This window comes from Somniosus microcephalus, chromosome 10, assembly GCF_052327205.1.
Source record: "Somniosus microcephalus isolate GS21.2 chromosome 10, FLI_Smic_1.0, whole genome shotgun sequence".
Classification (NCBI taxonomy): domain Eukaryota; kingdom Metazoa; phylum Chordata; class Chondrichthyes; order Squaliformes; family Somniosidae; genus Somniosus; species Somniosus microcephalus.
Genome location: NC_140996.1, coordinates 29034356 through 29055442, shown reverse-complemented (window position 1 = coordinate 29055442; position 21087 = coordinate 29034356). Strand labels below are relative to the sequence as shown.

Below are 21087 nucleotides of genomic sequence, written 5' to 3'. Positions count from 1 at the left end.
CAGAACCATCTCCTGCATCTAACAGAATTAGACACACAAAATAGGAGCAGGATCAGGCTACACGGTCCCTGGGCCTGCTCCGCTACCCACAGGGCCATGACCGATCCGAACCTAGACTCATGTCCAAATTCCTGCCCGCTCCCCGTAACCCTTAATTCCCTTTACTTCTAGGAAACTGTCTATTTCTGTTTTAAATTTATGTAATGATGTAGCTTCTACAGTTTTTTGGGGCAGCATATTCCATGGACCTACCACCCTCTGAGTGAAGTAGTTCCTCCTCATCTCAGTTTTGAAAGAGCAGCCCCTTATTCTAAGACTATGCCCCCGCGTTCTAGTTTCACCCATCATCGGGAACATCTTCCCCCACATCCACCCGATCCAACCCCTTCACAATCTTATATGTTTCAATAAGATCGCCTCTCATTCTTCCGAACTCCAATGAGTAGAGTCCCAATCTACTCAACCTCTCCTCGTATGTCCATCCCCGGGATTAACCGAGTGAACCTTCTTTGTACTGACTCGAGAGCAAGTATGTCCTTTCTTAAGTATGGACACCAAAACTGTACGCAGTATTCCAGGTGCGGTCTCACCAATACCTTGTACGACTGAAGCAATACCTCCCGTGAAAGTCCATTATAACTCGACTTTCATTTTAAAAACATTTACTGTTCTATACTGTTACATAGTTATACATCTTTAATTTGGGAATTGTGTAGGTGCAACAATCTTATTTGTAACTTCAAAATCTAATACCTAAAATTTTAAGTATGAACAGTTTGTATAGCTATGGTTTTCAGTAAGTTTTTTAAAAACAAATTGGTGAAAGGGTTATATATTAATATTAGATCCTTTTTATTCTTTAGAGAGGGATTCAGGGAAGTCAAAGTATGACCTCGACCGAACAGAATCATCGGAAAGTGGCTACACGCCCAATACTCTGCCAAACATAACATCTGGGCATTATCCTGTTCCTACTCTGAGTAGTGCGATCACAGTTATAGCACCAGCTCACCATGGCAACACCACTACAGAAAGTTGGTCAGAGTACCATGAAGACCAGATAGATCACAACTCGTATGAAAGAGGGCCACTTCCGAAGAAGCGTTGTAGAGACTATGATGGTAAGACAGGGCTATTACAATGTTAAAACAGATTGTCATCCCATTTAAACACTAAACTTTTTATTAAAAATTCAAGTGCTGTAACTGGCTATTGCTAATGCAATTTGATCTATAAAAAAAAATCAAAACAAGAATGGCTTTCAATGGGGAAGGGAACTTAAACCTATTTGGAAATACAGTACATACTAGTTAATGGGCACTTAATAATGGGAATGTTCACTAAAACACAACACTTGCACAGGCATCAATTCATTCCCTCCATTCTACTGTGTTTGCTTAACAGGAACGGCTGGATAAAGGGAATGTTTCGCTCACCACAGGGGTGTCCCATTAAGAGGCTTCTACTGTACTGTATTGTTGAAACAACTATGTAATATCATAATACATTGGCATAAAGGTTCTTTTTGATGTGTTGCAGATTGTTTTAATGACATGTGCTTTACACTGCATTTCTTTTTTGTGTTTTTTATAGAAAAGGGCTTCTGTATGAGAGGTGACATGTGTCCATTTGACCACGGAAGTGATCCAGTAGTGGTAGAGGATGTGAATCTTCCAGGCATGCTGCCTTTTCCCTCACAGCCCCCAGTAGTTGAGGGACCAAATCCTCCTGCCCTTCCTCCACCGCCGCCCATTCTGACTCCTCCTCCACCTGTTAATCTCAGACCTCCAGTCCCTCCACCAGGACCATTACCACCAAGTCTGCCTCCTGTTGCAGGTAAAGAATAAGTTTTCTGTACATGCCATTACTTTGAAAAATGACAGGGTAAGCACAGGACACTTCCAGAATATATTGTAGGATATCACGCAATTGGCCAGCATGTATTGGAGATTTTGTTGTAAGAGTAATCATATTGCCACACTTCAGTATTCTCCCACCTCCTAAATCATTGCGTGCACTTCAGAAGATTGTCATCACACCACTTTCAAACTGATTTCCTTTCTAAATTCAGATTTGCTTGAGTTTCCTCACCCTATTTGTAACAAATTGCTTGATAATTACTGGGCCTCTTTTTCGAATCGGGACTTTATTGTCCATCAAGAGAAAATGTAATTAGGTTAGCTGATCTCCGCTGCTCTGGTAGCAGCACTATAATCAACCTCCGAACCCTTGGAGTAGGAGCAGGGAAGTTAGCACATGCTTCTTCTTCATTTGCTGCCCAAAAACTTCATTTGTAAATGTACATGTGGAAGACATTTGAGAACAAGACCAGGCACAGTTTGAAACCTCTCCGATTTAAATAGCCGTTGACACTTTTGTCTAGGCTTCCACACAATAATGGCCACTTGGACAAGGTAGAAGAAGGTTGTCCAAGTATACCCCAGTAAAGAGAATCTTGTGCAAGCGTACCCCAGTAAACATTGATGCCATCAGGGGTGCGTGGCGGGCAAGGGTAGAGAGAGAATAAAAAACTACACAACTAGGTATCTTTTTGCATACAGTAAGATTGAGACTGTTATCCCGTGGAGGAAACTGTCTCGACTGTGCCCCTCCAAGATCTATGCCCTCTTTATAGCTTTAAGTGATCTTCCCATGTTAAATAAGGCATGGCCACAGTCTTTACATGCAAATGTTTCTTTTGGATGCCTTGTGATCTCCAACTTTTCTCTCAAAAGATCCTACATCTGGCCAAGAAATGTTGCGGCTTCATTTGTTATGCCAGTTCTCAAAAATGTTTAACTCTTGATTTTCAGCCAAAATCTGTGGTTAACAAGCTAAATTTGTCTGTTTTGGAAATAATTAACAGATAAACATATTGCTGTTTCTGTACATCAGCCTTGACTCCCTTGTAGCACTCTCTCCTCTGAGTCACAATGTTACATAGGATATACGGCCCAACCAGTCCATGCCGGCGTTTATGCTCCACTCGAGCCTCCTCCCGTCTTTCCTCATCCTAAATCTATCAGCATAATCCTCTATTCCCTTCTCCCTCATATGTTTGTCCAGCCTCCCCTTAAATGCATCTATACTATTTGCTTCAACCACTCCCTGTGGTAGCGAGTTCCATATTCTCACCACTCTTGGGGTAAAGAAATTTCTTCTGAATTCCCTATTGGATTTATTGGTGACTATCTTATATTGATGTACTCTAGTTATACTCTTCCCACAGGTGGAAACATTCTCTCTCTATCCACTCTATCAAAACCTTTCCTAATTTTATAGACCTCTATTAGGTCACCGCTTTTCAAGAGAAAAGAGACCCAGCCTGTTCATCCTTTCCTGATATGTATACCCTCGCATTTCTGGTATCATCCTTGTAAATCTTCTCTGCACCCTCTCCAGTGCCTCTATATCCTTTTTATAATATGGCGACCAGAACTGCACGCAGTACTCCAAGTGTGGTCTAACCAAGGTTCGATACAGGTTTAGCATAACTTCCCTACTTTTCAATTCTGTCCCTCGAGAAATAAACACTAGTGCTTGGTTTGCATTTTTAATGGGCTTGCTAACCTGTGGCGCAACTTTTAGTGATTTGTGTATTTGTACTCTGAGATCCCTTTGTTCCTCTGCCCCACCTAGACTCGCACCCTCCAAGTGATAAGTGACCTCCCTATTCTTCCTACCAAAATGTAATACCTCACATTTGTCTGTGTTGAACTTTATTTGCCCATTCTGCAAGTTTATTAATGTCCTGTAATTTATTGCCGCCCTCCGCAGTATTGACTATCCCCACCAATTTGGTGTCATCCACAAATTTAGAAATTGTGTTTTTGATTCAAAAGTCTAAATCGTTAATGTAAATTGTGAACGGCAGTGGTCCCAGCACTGATCCTTGTGGAGCACCACTACCCACCATGCTGTGGGTTCAGGCTCTGCTCCAGAGACGTGAGCACACAATCTAGACTGACGATTAGTTTTACAGGGCCAGAGAGGTTGTTCAGCAGTAATTATGACTTGGTACATAAGAACATAAGAAGTAGGAGCAGGAGTAGGCCATACGGCCCCTCTGGCCTGCTCCGCCATTCAATAGGATCATGGCTGATCCGAACCTAGACTCGCGAACACTTCCCTGCCCGCTCCACGTAACCCTAATTCCCTTATCAGCTAGGAAACTGTCTCTCTCCGTTTTAAATTTATTTAATGTCGCAGCTTCCACAGCTCTGAGGTAGCAAATTCCATAGATTCACCACCCTCTGAGTGAAGAAGTTTCTCCTCATCTCAGTTTTGAAAGGGCAGCCCCTTATTCTAAGATTATGCCCCCTACTTCTAGTCTCGCCCATCAGTGGAAACATGCTTCCTGCATCCACCCGATCAAGCCCCCTCACAATCTTATATGTTTCGATAAGATCGCCTCTCATTCTTCTGAATTCCAATGAGTAGAGGCCCAACCTACTCAACCTTTCCTCACAAGTCAACCCCCTCATCTCCGGAATCAACCGAGTGAACCTTCTCTGAACTGCCTCGAGAGCAAGTATATCTTTTAAATATGGAAACCAAAACTACGCAGTATTCCAGGCGTGGCCTCACCAGTACCCTGTATAACTGAAGCAAGACTTCCCTGCTTTTATACTCCATCCCCCTTGCAATAAAAGCCAAGATTCAATTGGCCTTCCTGATCACCTGCATACTAACCTTCTGTGTTTCGTGCACCAGGATCCCCAGATCCCTTTGTACTGCAGCACTTTGCAGTTTCTTTCCATTTAGATAATAACTTGCTCTTTGATTTTTTTCTGCCAAAGTGCATAACCTCACACTTTCCAACATTATATTCCATCTGCCAAATTTCTGCCCACTCACTTAGCCTGTCTGTCCTTTTGCAGGTTTTTTATGTCCTCCTCACTCACTGCTTTCCCTCCCATCTTTGTATCGTCGGCAAACTTGGATACGTTGCACTCGGTCCCCTCCTCCAAATCATTAATCTAGATCGTACGCTGTTTAAAACCTCAGTTACACCCTCATTCAACAAAGTTTAACATTTTCAATGGTTTTTACAGCAAGAATAGTGCGTAAAAAGTTGAAGTTCGCGTTAAATCACTGGTTCTGCGTTGATTGCATCTGCGAAGACTGCAGCAGGCCACCCTGTGGAGGAGCAGCGTATCACTGACAACAGCATCTGGATTTCAGCGCTTAACTGCGCATGTGCGGATGCCAGAAGTTGCTGTTAGTTTTACACAGTAATGGTGGTGAGCGTTGACAGTTTGGCTGTCATTGCAACTGCAAATTCAGGGACATGATCTGGTCAGTTAATCTCGTTGCTGTTTGTGGGACCATGCTATGTGAAACTTGGCTGCTGAGTTTGCACAACAGCAACTACACTTCATTGGCTGTGAAGCACTTGAGCAGCCATGAGGTCATGAAAGGTTCTATATGAATGCAAGTTTGATTTTTCTTTGTGAAACTTGGCACAAGGTAGGTTTGGTCTCTTGGTTTTGTTCAAGTATTTTCTTTCTAAAAACCTCATTTACAATCTTCTTAAAAGTACAGTTGCTGGTATTCTTATAAATTTGCTGTTTTTTAGTAGGTCCCCCACCACCATTACCACCACTTCAGCCTCCTGGAATAGATGCACCCCCAAGCTCAATTACTAGTTCAGTGCCTCCTGTTGTCACGTCCGTGATTCATCACCAGCCTCCTGCAACACAGCCTCCTCCATATACAACAGGTAAAATAAAAACAATATTTTGCTTTTTATGCCAAGTTAAATAAGACATTCTATTCCTTTTTCTCCCCTCTCTGTTCCCACCTGTCATTTGTTAAATGGTGTATTTGAGGTTACAGTTTGAGGAATTTTTGTCTCAACTGGGGTGTGGGAAAGTCATATGACACAATGTACCTAGACTTCAAAAAGCACTTGGGTACAGTATAAGAAACTCCTTTTTATATCCAAGAAATGGATTTGTAACTGGCTGAAGGGATGGGAATCAGCGGGTAGAGGAGCTAGATCAAAATGGTATTGGGTGGGATGTCCAGTGCTCCATAATTGGACCATAGAGAAAGTAAACCAGAAAATATTTGTTCGAAAGGGCACATATAGGGCAGATGTCAACAGATATTTATGCAGAGAGTGATCTGCAATAATGGTTGAGGGTAGACTTGGAACTCTTAACAAATGGCTAGATGCTGTACAAATGGGAAGATGGTCAGGCTATTTTGAGCAGATAAGATCAAAGGTTGCCTTAATGCAAATCTAATTTATGATGTACAATAGGGAGCAATTGAATACCCATTTTAATACAGACCAGTCCTGTTGAGTAAGATGCATCTTTTATTACTTTCCAACTGGGTATTCTGCCTATACAAGACTTGATATGAAAGAGATTACAATTAAGCTTTTATTCGAATTCATTCTGCTAAGTGAATATTTTGCTGCTTGTCAGAGATTATTTACCATCATCTTGAAAGTAACCACAGTTCCCCCGATGACTGAGTTTATCTGCTTTCTTATATTTGGAAACTTGCAGCATTTCAGTGCTGTAATGGTGGCGAGGATGATTGATCTGCTTTGTGATGTTTGCTTGAATCAACTTGTATTGTGCTTAGATGTAGTGGCTAAGACTTTGATCGATTGTGCAGGGCAGTATTTAAAGGTGACTTGAGCTTGGGTATTAAAGGCATACAGAGTTGAAGGAAGGGACGGCTAAGGGAGGCCAGGAGTGCCACAGTTTAAGATCCCGAGACAGAATAGAAGAGTGCAACGGTATAATGCTGTAATGTTATCAGTGAGGAAGCAAGGAGGATTGGAGAATATTTAGGGTGGCAAGTAATCAGAATGTCAATTGCATGCAGTATAACTTGGGGATGTTTTAACAAAAAAATGATGAGTATTTGTGTTTGGCTGGGAGCTTCAATTGGTATTTAATGCAGAAAAGCGATGACTAATGCAGTTCCTGCCCACGAGTCACCAAATGCCACAGAGATAGTAATTAGTTGTGGCACCAGCAGATGGAGTTTTCTACCTCCTCCCTTACCCAAAAGCACCATTTTAAAGAACAGCTTTAACTCCAACTCTATCCAGGAATAGATAAAATCTAAAATGTTTCATGAAACATTTTAAAGCATAAAGTTCCTAATTTGTGTGCATGTGTACGCGCATGCACACGCACTCCGTTAGTATCAAGTATTTGCTTTGCATTGTCACATGAAGTAAGAAGGATGGAGTCATTCAACTGACTGAGCCGATGGCTGATACCAGCGAAGAGACCAACACCTGGCCTAAAGTTTGGGTCCTCATGAAGGTATGCTGAAGTGTTGGTGAGTATATGCTAAAAACCATCAGGAGAATTTACAAGTGAGAATAGCTTAGTGTCTTGTGTACTTTTGCTGCCTGCAACAGATTACCTTTCCCTACGATGCATTATATCGATTCTTGTACTGTTTGGTTTGGTGTCTTGACTCTTATCCATGTTTTTGTCACTTGTAAACTTGAGTTCACCAGTGTCATCTTTGCTGATTTCCCATCACCCTCCCTCCCTAAATTCCAAAGCAAAGCAAAGATACAGGATTATGGGGAGACAATAGTATAGGATAATGAAATCGGGCACCTGCATTTTGTCCTGCACAACATCTGGCTAGATGATCCAAAACCCTGCAATGGCTCCCTGTCCCCCAGTATGTGGAACTTGAGATCCTTGTATCCTCTTCTGCACCCTTTGGTCTTCTGTGCCTCCCACCCTCCCTTCTCAATATTTGTGGTAGAAATTCAGCTGCCTCAGCCTTACTCTCTGGAACTTTCTCCCTACTCACTCATCTGCCTCCCCACTTCTCCCTAACTATTTTTTTAAAAAAACAACCCTCCTACTCCAAGCTTTTGGTTGCCTCTCCTAACTCCATAGCTCAGCATCCGTTTCCTAATTTATGTTCTCCCTTCCTTGTAAAGTAGTTTGGTATATTTCTTATGTTAAAGGTGCTATATTAATGCAAACTGTTGGTAAACTTTTAGTTGCAACTAGATAGCACATCATGATAAAGAGGCTAGCTCTGCAGTTCATGCCTGTTTGTTTTTGTCTGTAGATACCTATGAAACTGATGGATATAACCCTGAAGCACCTAGTATAACCAGTACTTCAAGACCCGTTTACAGACCCAGGGTACACAGCCAAAGACCGAACTTAATTGGACTCACATCTGGAGATATGGATCTACCACCACGAGGTACGATAAAAATATGCCTACAAAATATCTGCAATGGAATAGGCAAATACTTTAAAAACCTAACCCCTGTAAAACTGGTATTTCAGCTATTCTGCTTATAATTTAACACATCATAGTATGAGTTTTAAACATAGGCATATTGAATGCAAGAGGTAATACATTTGTGCAAAGCAATGGTTAGGCCACAGTTATGAGTACTGTGTGCAGTTTTGGGTACTTGTTATAGAAGGGACATTAAAGCCATTGAGAACATACAATGTGGATTCGGTAGGATGATATCTGGGATGCGATGCTGGTTATGAGGAGAGACTTGATAGTGGGATTATTTCCCCTTGAGTAGAGATGGCCTAGAGGAGATTTAATTTGGATTTTTAAAATTAGGAAGTGTTTGATGGGTGAATAGGGAAAAACTGTTTCCTCTGGCTGGGGAGTCATTAATGGGGGTCATCAATTTTAAAATCCTAAACCATTCAAGCTTCATGTTTGATATCTGAACCCCCCCCCCCCCCCCAGAATAAATTGCATCTCAAGACTCTTGTGATCTATGACCTTATTATGGATGATTGCATTGATATGGTTTTGACTGAAGCTTGGCTTACGGATGGTGACACCTGACCCCTTACTGAAGCCTCCCTGCCTGACTAGATGTTTCACCACCTGCCCTACCCAAACCGCCATGGTGATGGTGTGACTCTTATCACCAAATCACACCGTGGCATCTTCCCCCTACTCCTCTGGCATATTCTCCTCCTTCGGGTACCTCGCCTTGTTCCACCCCCTTGTGTCTCCTTTAAAATCCTCGTTCTCTACCAGCCCCCACCCTGAGTTTCTTGCTGCATTATCCTCACTTCTTTCCTCCCTCAGCCTCTGCACTGAAAGGTTCCTCATCCTTGCTGATGACAATCTCCATCTCAACTCACCGTGCTCTCCTCTGATTTTACTTCGCTCTCTGCCCTCCCTTAACTTCTCCCACTGCATTAACTCTATTTATGGCCACCAATCGACAGTGCCATTTCTGCCTGTCATCTTGACTGCAGAAAAGATCATCTCTGATCACTTCAATGTGTCCCTACCCACTTACTTCTACACCTGCCTCAAGGGGAAAACAACTCTCCCAGGAATCACTTGCAGCTGCACTTTCAACCTCCCAGCTGCCTAGCCTTTTGCCCTCCATTCGCCACAATGTTTCTGTAGCTGTCGATGTGCTTCACTTCCTCACCTCTGCCTTTGATGCCTTAGTTCCCAGTCAATCTCTCTCTCGCGCTCTCTCTCTCTCCAATTCCAATTCAAATGCTTTATTGGCATGAAAGTTTACAGAGAACCATATTGCCAAAGCTTACATAGCAAAAAGGTACAGTTTTCCAACATTCTGTAGGTGTCAATCGATTTGACATTTGTTGGGTACATACAATATTACTTTGAAACAATATTAATTTTAAACAGTCTTTGTACTTCATTTGGTACGTTCAATATTAATTTTAAACAGTCTTAATTTTAAACAGTCCTCAGGTTGTGACATGTTGTTACATATTTGGCCCCAAGGTATGGTCTGTCTCCTTCTCCTAGGACTAATCTCAATTTTGACAGGCCATCCAATTCCTTGAAATCTGGGGTTGTTTGGCTTAGCTTGTTGAATAATATGTTCTCTCTCTCTCTCTCTCTCTCTCTTCCCTTCTCCTCCCCCCCCCCCCCCCCACGCTCTGGTTGTTCTCATGAATATAGAACCCATCTCTGCTCCCTCAGATCCAAGGGGTACAACTTGAACGTATTTGATGCAAGACTGGTTTGGCCACCAACCGCCAGATCTGGTTGGACCACATAAAGCACTGCCTGGTCTTGCTCTCCTTTGGCAAAACTTCTCGCTACTCCAGGATCGTCCTGGAATGAAAAGATAACCCCTGGATTCTTTCCTCCACTACCAACCGTCTCCGTAAACTGCTCCCATGCTCCCTCCATCTATACCTCCAACAACAACTACAAGGAGCTTGGACTTTCTTGTCACTAAGACCATCTGTTTAGCTATCTCTACTTCATGCTCCTTTCCACTTGCTCACCTGCACTAGCCCTGAACCCAAATATTTCTCTCGCTTCTATTCCCCCATCTCGCATGCCTTCTCTGAGCTCAGCTTCTCCATGAGACCCACCTCCTGCTCTCTCGACTCCATTCCCACTAAACTCCTGACTGCCCAACTTCCCTTCCTGCCCCTAATGCTAGCTAACATTGTAAATGGCTTCTTCTCCTCTGGTACTGCTCCCTCTCATTGTCATTGCATTCCTCCTCAAAAAACCCACTTTTGACCCCTCTGTCCTTAGAAACTACCTCCCCATCTCCAACCTGCCTTTTCTCTCGGGTCCTTGAATGTATTGTCACCGTTGTCCAGCAGAGTGAGCCTGCCCTTGTTTGACTGCACTCATACTTATCTAATTGTAATCAAAACATCTATAACAATGACGTCTCCTCACCTACGCACCATTACCTCTGGAGTTCCACAAGTATCTATCTTTGGCCTACATGCTGTCCCTCAATAACATTATCTGAATACATAGGGTTGGATTCCACATGTACGTTGACGACACCCAGCTCTATATCTTCACCAGCTCTTGGCCCCGTCCACTATCCATGTATTATCCCACTTGTCCAACTTCCAGTCCTGGATGAGCCACGGTTTCCTCCAGTTAAGTATTTGGAAGTGTGAAGCTATAGTCTTCGCCCCCCCACCAAATTCAATACCCTCGCCACTGATTCCATCGCCCTCCCCGGCCACTGTCTCTGTTTGAAGCTGACCATAACCTTGGCGTCCTATTTGACCCCACCTTGAGCTTTTGATCCCTTATCCTCTCCATCACAAAGACCATCGACTTAAAGGTCTGTATCATAGCCCATTTGCTGCCCGTATCCAAACCTGTACCAAGCCTTGCTTACCCATCCAATTTGGCTCCTGGTCCCCCCTGAGCCTCCATTTAAAATTCTCATTCTTGTGTTCAACTCCCATCATGATCTTGTCCCATCTAACTCCATAACCTCCTCCAGCCCTATAACTCTCTTGAGAACTCTGCATTCCTCCAACTCTGGCCTCGTGCCTCCACCATTCTCTTCACCCCATAATTAGTGGTCATGGCCTCGGCTCTGGAATTTCCCTTCTAAACCTCTCCATACCACCTTTCTTTCCTCCTCTAAATTGCTTTTTAAAAGCTACCTATCTGACCCCATCTAATCTCTCCTGTAGCTCGGTGTCAATTTTTGCCTGATTACATTTCTTTGAAGCGTCTTGTTTTTCTGCATTTAATGACGCTATATAAATGCAATTTATCATCTCTAATTACTGCCTCCCATACATCTGTACTAATTCTATATATGAATCATGAAAGAGAGCAGCTTGCATTCAATAGGTTTTCATTGAAGTATGTTCTGGTTTTGAAAACGACTATCTGTTCACATTCTAGCTGTAAATATAACTGTGAAAACCGAAAAGCCTACTACCAACAACAACATGAGAATAGTGGTGGATTCCGAGTCCAGGAAACGTACAATAGGTGCTGCTGCTGAAGGAGTGCCTGCAAAGAAATCCTGGTTTGACAAGTAAAGTTTGATTTTCATTTTCTGTTATATATTTTCAACCTCTCTTTTGTAATTTCCTTGGCATTGCAAATGAATTGTGTAAACTTATTGTCGCTGACCTTTTCAACAAGAGGTTGATTTGGGTTGGTAAAGTGTAAATTTGGGTTGATGAAGTATAAAACTTGCTCAGTTATTCACCAATGAAACGCGTGCAGATGCATTACCTTGAGTTCTGTGCCATGTGGTGCAACTTGGCCAAACGCCATCCTTTTTTTGTGTAGTAGGCTTTTTTAATGGACCTCACCTTTCTTAGTTATTTTTCTCTCCCATTATAGGCAACAGTTCCAAATATTTAGCTGCATCTTATTTAAAAAAAAAAATAGGTATAGGCACAATTAAGATTTTTACAAGTTTCAGTTGCTAGCCACAATGTCTTAGATATTGAAATCATTAATGTCAGCTGAAGTTCAGCCTCACTGAGCTTCTGCATCAAGTAATTAAGGTGATGGCACATGACTTTAAGATGTGCTTTTTAGGAAAAAACATTAAAAAATTGACAACTCAAGATCGTGTTCTCCTGTTGGTTTAGCAGTTTCACACAGCAGCTGAGCCACAGGACGTCCACAGGCTTAATCCCTGGTCTCTGCTGAATTAGCTGTCTCATCTGATTGTCAGTAAGCATGCTACAATTTTTCAGTCATCCTGGGTTATGGTGGAGAATATCAGCCAAGGTTCCCACTACTGGATGCTATCCAGTGATCCCTGCTAGAACTGTGAAGATGTGGTGTTGGCTGAGGATAGGATTGGGCACTGCAGTTTGTTTTTCGTATCCCATGGAGAATAGTGTGAAGTAGTCGAAGGATTCGCAGGCTGATTAACAGTTTGATAGGCTGCAACGTAAACACTTCTCTGGTCGCAAACATCTTCTACCAGCCGATTTAGATTGGTTAGTCCGATACAGCAGGAAGATTTTAGAGTCCTACAACCCATACGATGATAGAGGGTAGGGTGCACCCGCATCCACCGGACCCTGCACCTTTTGGCCCGGGCGGGAATGCTAGCACGAAGTCAAAGCTCATTCTGGCTCTCCAATGATGTCTACCTGCCAATCATTCGTTACGGCTCACAAATGAATGATGCCCACATGGGTAACTAGAAGGTGGTGGGTTGCCATTGAGCTGTTTCCCAGCAAGGAATCTACTTCAGGACTGGAAGGGAGAAAACTGATGAGAGGAGGGAAAAAAAGCCAATCTGAAGCAACAGGTGCCTTAGGATAGTGCCAAAATTGAAGAATACGGCACTAAAAAGATTTGGGGAAGATGAGAGAAATCAAGTTGTGGCTAGGTGATGCCAAGTGTTTTAAAAGCCTCTAGTTTGTAGAGAGAAAGGAACACTCAGGGCATTGATATGTTTTCAGTTTTGAGATTCTGGCAAATACTGCGTTGGACTGGGAGCTGTGCCACGAGTCTTAATTTCTACACACAAAGTGGACTTGAGTTTTGCGAGTTTGAGGAATTTTATAATGTTTAATTTTAGGCCAAGACTCGTTCTTAAATTGAAGGCTTTATTGCAAGGCACTCCTTGGTGTGCGCCAGCAGTAGAATCCATTTCTTTCAGCAACTTTTTAAAACCAGTTATTTATAAACTTAAAAAACAGGACACTGTGGTGCTATATAAAAGGAATGCTGTGAAGACCTGGCTGTTTGGAGATCCAGTTCCAAAATGTTAGTCCTAGCAATGTACTCTCTGCTTCGAATGACTCTGGATATCCAAATAAGCCAAGTAACTAACTGCCAAAAACATTGAGCCTTAAAATCAACATATGGATTGGTTTTCTTCAGTCAAATTTATATAAAATATGTAGGCAATAGTTTTATGCAGCTAACTTTTAATGAGTACATAGGCTAACCTGATCTGACTGTTTCAACAGGCCAAATTTCAACAACGCAAATAACCAAGGATTTCAAAAGAAACCACTGTACGGGATTGAAAACACCAAGCTTGAGCTTCGGAAGATTCCACAGGAGTTAAATAACATCAGCAAGCTCAATGAACACTTCAGTAAATTTGGAACAATTGTGAATCTGCAGGTGGGAATTCAAAGAAAATTGTTACGGGCTTCACAGCCGAGCCTGGTCCTATTTTCGCCCAGTGTCTACCTGTGCACTTTGCAGCAGAGGCTGCTGGATAGTAATCTGGAGTGGAAACACTGGTTAATTGTTCCCTTCTTGGGCTTGGGGGATGCCAAGTCCAAATGAAGTATCTCAGCTGCTGACCTGCTTAGATTGGCTAACTCAGCACCTAACATTGTGACCAATCCCAAACTGAACCGTTAATCCTTGGGCATTTCTTATTAAAAAAAAAAAAAAATGTATTTGCAATTGTGGTTTCCCTTGAACCTGCAAACCGAACCTGAACTGAACCATTGGGGACACAACTACCCACTTTCAACCGCTATGAAAAGCTTCTCATACCTTCTCTCCGTTTTCTCCCTTCTAACCAATTTTTAATCCAGTTTGCCAATCTCTTCCCCCCCGTTCCGTATCCATTCATCTTCTCTGGTAATCTCCCACGCGGTACCTCGTCAAAGGCTTTCCTAAGGTCCATGTACACTATATCCACTGCAATTTCACCAACCATCATCAAAGAATTCTGAGGTTTGTCGAGCACGATTGTCCATTTTTAAATTTGTGCTGGCTACCTCTAAATTTTCTTTTTATCTGGATCCATTGTAATTTATACTTAAAGATTCTTAAAATCTTCCCTACGATAGATGCTAAGCTAACTAGCCTGTAATTACTTGGATTAGCTGTCTCCCTTTATAAAAATGGGTAGTACATTGTCCATGGTTCATACTGCTAACAATGAATCACCTGACCCTGGTGACAGCAGTTGGGGGGGAGCTGCCATGATGTCTCAGTTTATGAAAAATACCTGTAAAACCGAGTGTTTCTACAAACATTCTTGATGTTTATTGCATACTTTGTGGAATTAGCTTCTCATTTGCCTATGACGTCAATGTTAAATGATTATTAACCTTGTGATTAAAATGCACTTTGCATTGAGAAACTCCGATGGGTTTAGATAAAGAAGGCACTTGGGGACATTACAACTCCTGCTTTCAGTATACCAATCCAATGTCTTTCCATTACAGCCCAAGTTGGTTTTTAAATGAGTCTAGTGCCTTGGCTTAACTACCTCTTCTGACAACCCAGTCTAGCTGTTGATTACTCGTCACTCACTTTAAGTTAAGCTTGATTTGACCTTTCTGTTTAAACAGAAAGGTCATCATAAAGTTGTAATTTAAAAAAAAAAGAGATGTACACTTTACTCCAGTCACATCTTTGTGTCATACTTCTATATGGGTCTGGGTCACGCCCCAGATTTTACAGTAGGTTTCAAAGCATATAATCTTAATGACTAATAACAGGCGCATCTGAATTTATTCAACAAACTTTGTCCACAGACTAGAATGTGGACTCCAAGTGAATCCTGGCATTAGAGGTAGAATAAATCATTTCCCAAAGAATAGTATTTTAATGTTGAAACGATGGGTAAAATGGAAAATGGAGCTTGCTTGGGTTGTGACCTTCTGGTCTTGTTTTCAGAGTCACATTCATTCTGCTTTTTTGAATACATAAGGAATCTTAAAATCACTCTGTGGTAAATGTTTTTTTTTCCCTTCACTGAATGTTGATAATGTTTCATGTTTCTCTTGCAGTTGTTTTTGATAAGAATGCATTTTACATTGCAATATTTCTCATTCCAGGTGCTACTGTTGGTTAAGGGCATAATGTGTGGTCAGTTTGCATGGAAATAACTATCTGCAGTCAGGAATGCAAACTTTGAAAGTTGCTGTTTTATTCGATTAAAATTACAGTTGATTCAAGATAATTTGTACAGAGCCATGCAGAGGGAGAGAGAAAAACCATGCAACATTTCAAGTATCTTCTAAAGAAGTCCAAAATATTTCATATAGTATTTCTCACATTTGTTACTTCTGAATTTTGAAACAAATCTTGAATGTCTAGCTTTCGTTTGTTAACTTGGCATAATTTTCTTGCAACTTTGTAAACTTTTTTTCCAGAACGTTTCTAGTCCCGTGTGTTGTCTGAACTATTTCAGCTGAAATGAGTAGTTCCTTGCTGCCAGCAGGTGCCACTATAATCTTGTACTATAGTTGTCACTGAAGGTAGTCTCCACCATGTGGCAAAATGTAATACAGCATGTGCTAGTCAGCAAATTAGGTTATAAATTATTCCAACCAATGCTTAATGTATTTGACATTCATTTGCCTGTTATTTTAATAAGGTATTAACTTTTTTTAAAACTGATGAAAACCTTTGTTAAAATAGCAGACAGAGGAACCTTTTGTTTGCTATTATCGTCAACAGTAATTTAAAGCCCGTTTCAAAATGAGTGCTAATGAGATAGTAATGTTTCTGTCCAGGTTTTGATGGTGGAAGCAGTATAATTATGTGCATCTTGAAAGGCGAAGACTTGCACGATCATATCCTGCACAATACTAGAATTATTTTGAAATCCAAGGATTGTTGATTTGTAGGCACAACACAGCAGGATCCCACAAGCATTAATGAGATGAATGATCAATGAATCTGTTTTTGGTAGTGTTTGATGGTAAGAATGTTGGCAAGGACTGTAGAACGCCAGTCTCTGAACTCCTTGCTCTTTGAATAGTGCGATCTTTAAACATCCAGTTGAACTGGCAAAGATGACTTTGGTTTAATATGTCAATTATATTTTGAAAACTTTTCCGTTCTCCTTTTCTCTTTTCCCTTCCTTTCTCTTGTAGACTGATTTTGAAGCAGGGGGGAAGCAGAGACAGTCCTTGCCTACTAGTTGTGATTCTTGATTTCGTCACTGCAGAATGGAGCAGTGCTAGGAAAACAAGGGTGGAGAGGGAAGGGACTTCACCATTAGGAGGGCAGCACGGTGGAGGAGGACATGTGGAGTTCTAGCAAGAAGAGGGAAAGAAATCCCTATCGCTTGATGTGGCCCAGGTAGTCTAGTTGCCTGCTTGAGTGCTTAGATTATGCAAGCATCTACTGATGTTGAGTGCTGGGAAAACCGTGTGACTTTTTTGATCTGTATTGTGATTTATGAGGAGGCTAAAATTCATTTTAAATGTATTGATTGACTTTTTCCAAGGTTGCTTATCAAGGTGATCTAGAGGGTGCCCTTATTCAGTTTGCCGTGCATGAAGAAGCAAAGAGAGCAATCTCGAGTACAGAAGCCGTGCTCAATAATCGATTCATCAAGGTATACTGGCATCGGGAAAGCAATTCTCAGCAAAAGACAACTGCAAATCAAAAGGTAGTAACTACATTTTTCTGTGCACAGTTTAGTTTAGTTGTAGCAAGTGAGGCAATATAATTTTTAGGTTTTAATATTAGAATGCCAATAATTGTTCTAATTTTATAGATGAAATGTCTGTAGTGTACCTAGTGGATCACATGCAGTGCTACCACATATACTATATTGTCTTGCTTCATTATTTTTCCTGATATAACATTTGAAGCAGAATAACATGCAGGATAATATAGTTTTGGATTGCTATAGTAAAGACGGCACGCATGATTAGCCAAATGGCCGCCTCCTGTGGTTCTACAGGAAGCAATCGACAAGCCTTGGAAGGATGAGACAATGTTGCATATGTTCAGCATTATAGATCCGAGTCGTCAAACCTATGGCCTTCAAGCCCAAGCAACTCCGCCCTATTGTGCTTGTATTTATCTGCTGGTTTGTCCTGTTTGTGGTTTGCAAAGTGCTGTTTCTAATCCTAACTTAAAACATCAGGATCGGCTAGTATCTGTAGCTTAAGATCTGCAAAGTAATGACCACATGCATTTAAACTTTGCATGTGGTCCTTAAGGCTTCATACTTTCACAATGTGATAAAATCATGATAGCAGGGCTGCTAGAAATATAGCCCAGGAAGATGATAGTTGGTTATTTCCCCTTGCACAAAATACCAACGTTGTTCACATGGTCTGAAGCTAATATAACGCCACCCAACGTTTCCTTTCTCGGACTAAGACTCCGCCCACTTCCAAATGATCAACTTTACTTTTATGTGTTCAAGGCAAAGATGTTGGTGGTAGAGAATGTTAAATGTTACCATTTTGATATTTCATTATGGGCATCAAGTACTCTTGCGGTCAGGCACAGTACATTCAGTTGCAGAATGAAACTCCCTCTTGTCTCTAATGTCCCTTGGTGCGAATTTTCTGGGCCTTGACATCCTTCTTAAAGTGTGGTGCCTAGAATTGAACACAGTACTCCAACTGAGGCCTAACCAGTGTTTTACTGTCTCTTATTAATGAAGCCAAGGATTCCATATGTTTTTTTAAAACAACCTCCTCATCTTGTCCTGCCACCTTCAAAGATTTATATATATACATCCTCAGGGCTCTGTTCCTGTACCCCCTTTAAAATTGTACTGTTTTGTTCATATTGCGCCTCGCCATCAATGTTCCCTTTAATTAATTTTTTGGGTGAGCGGCCCATTAAAAATACCACGCATAGGCAGTGTTTCCCATTTAGAAGCCGGTGAGCTGGCTGCGCAGCTTAAAAGGAACATTGCTCTTCATTCTTCCTACCAAAATGTATCACTGCACACTTCTCTGCGTTAAATTTAATCAGCCACATGTCTGCCCATTTTACCAGTCTGTCTATGTCCTCGTGAAGTCTGTTATTATCCTTTTCATTGTTTACTACATTTGAGTTTTGTATCATCTGCAAACTTTGAAATTGTGGCCTGTACAGCCAAGTCCAGCTTATTAAAATATATCAAAAAAAGCAGTGGTCCTGATACCAACCCCTAGGGAACACCGCTGTATATTTACTTCCAGTCTGAAAACAACCGTTCACTACACTCTGCTTTCTATACCTTAGCCAATTTTGTATCCATGCTGTCACTGTCCCTTTAATCCCATGGGTTTTAATTTTGCTAACAAATCTATTGTGGTATTTCGTCAAGACGCATTTTGAAAGTTCATTTGCACAAAATCAACCGCATTACCCCCCATCAACCCCCTCCATTACTTCATCAAATAACACTTCCCTTTCAGCTGCTAATCTATTCTTGTACTCTCTGCCCCTCTTATTCCCTTTTTTAGATCGCCTCTGTACTTTTGATATTCAGCTTGGTTCTCTACTGCATTATGAACCTTGCAATTGTCATAAGCCTTTTTCTGTTGTGTTTTAACCTCTATATCTTTAGTCATCCAGGGAGCTCTAGCTTTGGATACCCTTCCTTTCCTCCTCATAGGGATGTGTCTGCTCTGCACCTGAACCATCTCTTCTTTGAAGCCTCCTATAGTTCAGTTACTGATTTGCCTACCAACTTTTGATTTCACTGTTTTCATCTACTGAAATCTTTAATTGGTTAAAATCTCATGCTGCGCATGTGTAACTTTCTTTAAAACAGTATATATATTTTTTCTCCGCTTAAGCTATCGGCTCCTTGCTGGGGCATGGTTCATTGGGTGTCAGTCATCCTTCAGTACCTGGTCCAAGTAAGCCTCAGCAGTAAGTGAGGCTATTTTATCATGGGGGAGCCTAATGCTGTTTTCACCTGATGCCCCTACATGCACTTCAAGCAGGGATTGTGGTCAGGGTAAAGAAACATGACCACATTTCCCCCCACCCTTTCTGTCCCATTCTAGTCGCAGGGGTGAAATAGGACAGTGCCTCTACCATCCGATCGATTTGAGATCTGTTAACTGAATTGAGGATAAAATCTGTGATGGTCTTGGTCTAAATGCCTCACTTAATTGCTGAGCTGTCAAGAGCCCACATAATTTTTTAAACAAGGAACCATTTTGAAATGTAATATTGAGAGCAAGTTTGAAAACAGCACAGACTGGCATGGATGAAATATAAACATTGGGCCACAGCACAAATCTGTTTCCCTCAGTCAGAGTTTGGATAATGTATCATGTGAGAGGCGCTGCGGAAACATAGAACATAGAAGATAGGAGCAGGAGTAGGCCATTCGGCCCCTCGAGCCTGCTCCGCCATTCAATGAGATCATGGCTGATCATCCAAACTCAGTACCCTGTCCCTGCTTTCTCCCCATATCCCTTGATCCCTATAGAAACATAGAAGATATTAGGGGTGGACTACTGAATTTGCGGTTGAAGTATTTTGTCTGGGAAGAGTGGAATGAACTCTCTTGTATATGCTATACCTAACCCAGGAGTGCTCGAGATAGACAGTGGGTGCCTGAAACGAGGAAAGTATTCTATACCACGGTGTCGACATCCCTTGCATTGACAAAAAATCACCAACAGCAAAGGGCAAAATTGCTGTTTCTCCCAATTCACCGTATTCCAGCTGTATAGCTGATGATATTGGATATAGATCTGGTGATCTGACGTAAGGTTCATAAATAGACATGGCAACATTCAAAGTGCGAAATGTAACCCTTTGCCGGTGATTAAATGTCAGCTGTTTGTCTAATGTAGAGCAATTGTTATAATGTAGAGCGATCATTAAGGCATACTTACAACCGAATTTGAAGTATGTCTTGGGAGTTCAAGTGAGTAACATTATCTTTATTTTCTAGGCTGTTATTATTTTTTTCCACTTGTCTTTTTTCTAAGGTGGTTTGTGGACTGCAACAGCCAGTTAAGCAACCCTCTTTCACAGTTGTCAAACAATCTGTGAAGGACAGACTGGGGCCTCTACCACAAGGAAATTTGGAACCCACACAAACTCAGGTCATTCCCATAGCCAGCATTCAGGTATGTACAGTAAAGGTTTGTTTAACAATGATAAATATTTTAATTCATAACAAAAGTATTATTTCTGTTGCAATTTACCAGTTCTGGTACAGACCCTACTATTCATTCGGCCTCCACAGACCATGTGATACTACACGTATTTCTCTACAGAGCAATTGCCTTCTCAAATTCCCTCATTTTAATGTTAGATGATCTCTTCACTGAGTAGAAGTATAACCTGCTGAGACTTGCATTTGTTTCTTTCCTCTTATCAGGAGGAGCTCTCTGCTGTTGTCTCCGTTGAAAATGTTTCCCCCCACTAACTATTCACTCTAAAACTGCAGCGTAACTTTGACTATATTACTCTTTAACATTCATATGTTAATGTTTCTCCCCTGCCCCCACAAGCTTCTCCAGACTCTCGAGTTGGCTGTCTTTTTTTTTGGGTTTTTTTGTTGCCAAAAATCCAGTTTAATCTGATGCTGGAAACTTTTTGACCTTGCGCTACAAGTTGCTCTGAGAATCTTTTACTCACTAGTTAATGTGGGTCTAAATGTTTTCGTGAAGAAAT

General features: G+C 41.5%; 1 protein-coding gene across 4 annotated transcripts in view; it reads left to right on the top strand.

Moving 5' to 3' along the window:
- Nucleotides 1–21087, top strand: part of rbm26 (RNA binding motif protein 26) — a 73529-nt gene that overhangs the window by 19865 nt on the left and 32577 nt on the right. For 2 of the 4 annotated variants that reach the window (XM_085998545.1, XM_085998547.1), the window contains exons 6-13: nt 864–1121; nt 1594–1836; nt 5582–5722; nt 8071–8211; nt 11656–11791; nt 13701–13860; nt 16940–17104; nt 20397–20537. In XM_085998545.1, coding sequence (XP_085854671.1) covers nt 864–1121; nt 1594–1836; nt 5582–5722; nt 8071–8211; nt 11656–11791; nt 13701–13860; nt 16940–17104; nt 20397–20537 — 1385 coding nt within the window. Of the gene's footprint in view, nt 1–863; nt 1122–1593; nt 1837–5578; nt 5723–8070; nt 8212–11655; nt 11792–13700; nt 13861–16939; nt 17105–20396; nt 20538–21087 lie in introns of all 4 variants that reach the window. The other 2 variants (XM_085998544.1, XM_085998546.1) reach the window with 1 other exon arrangement.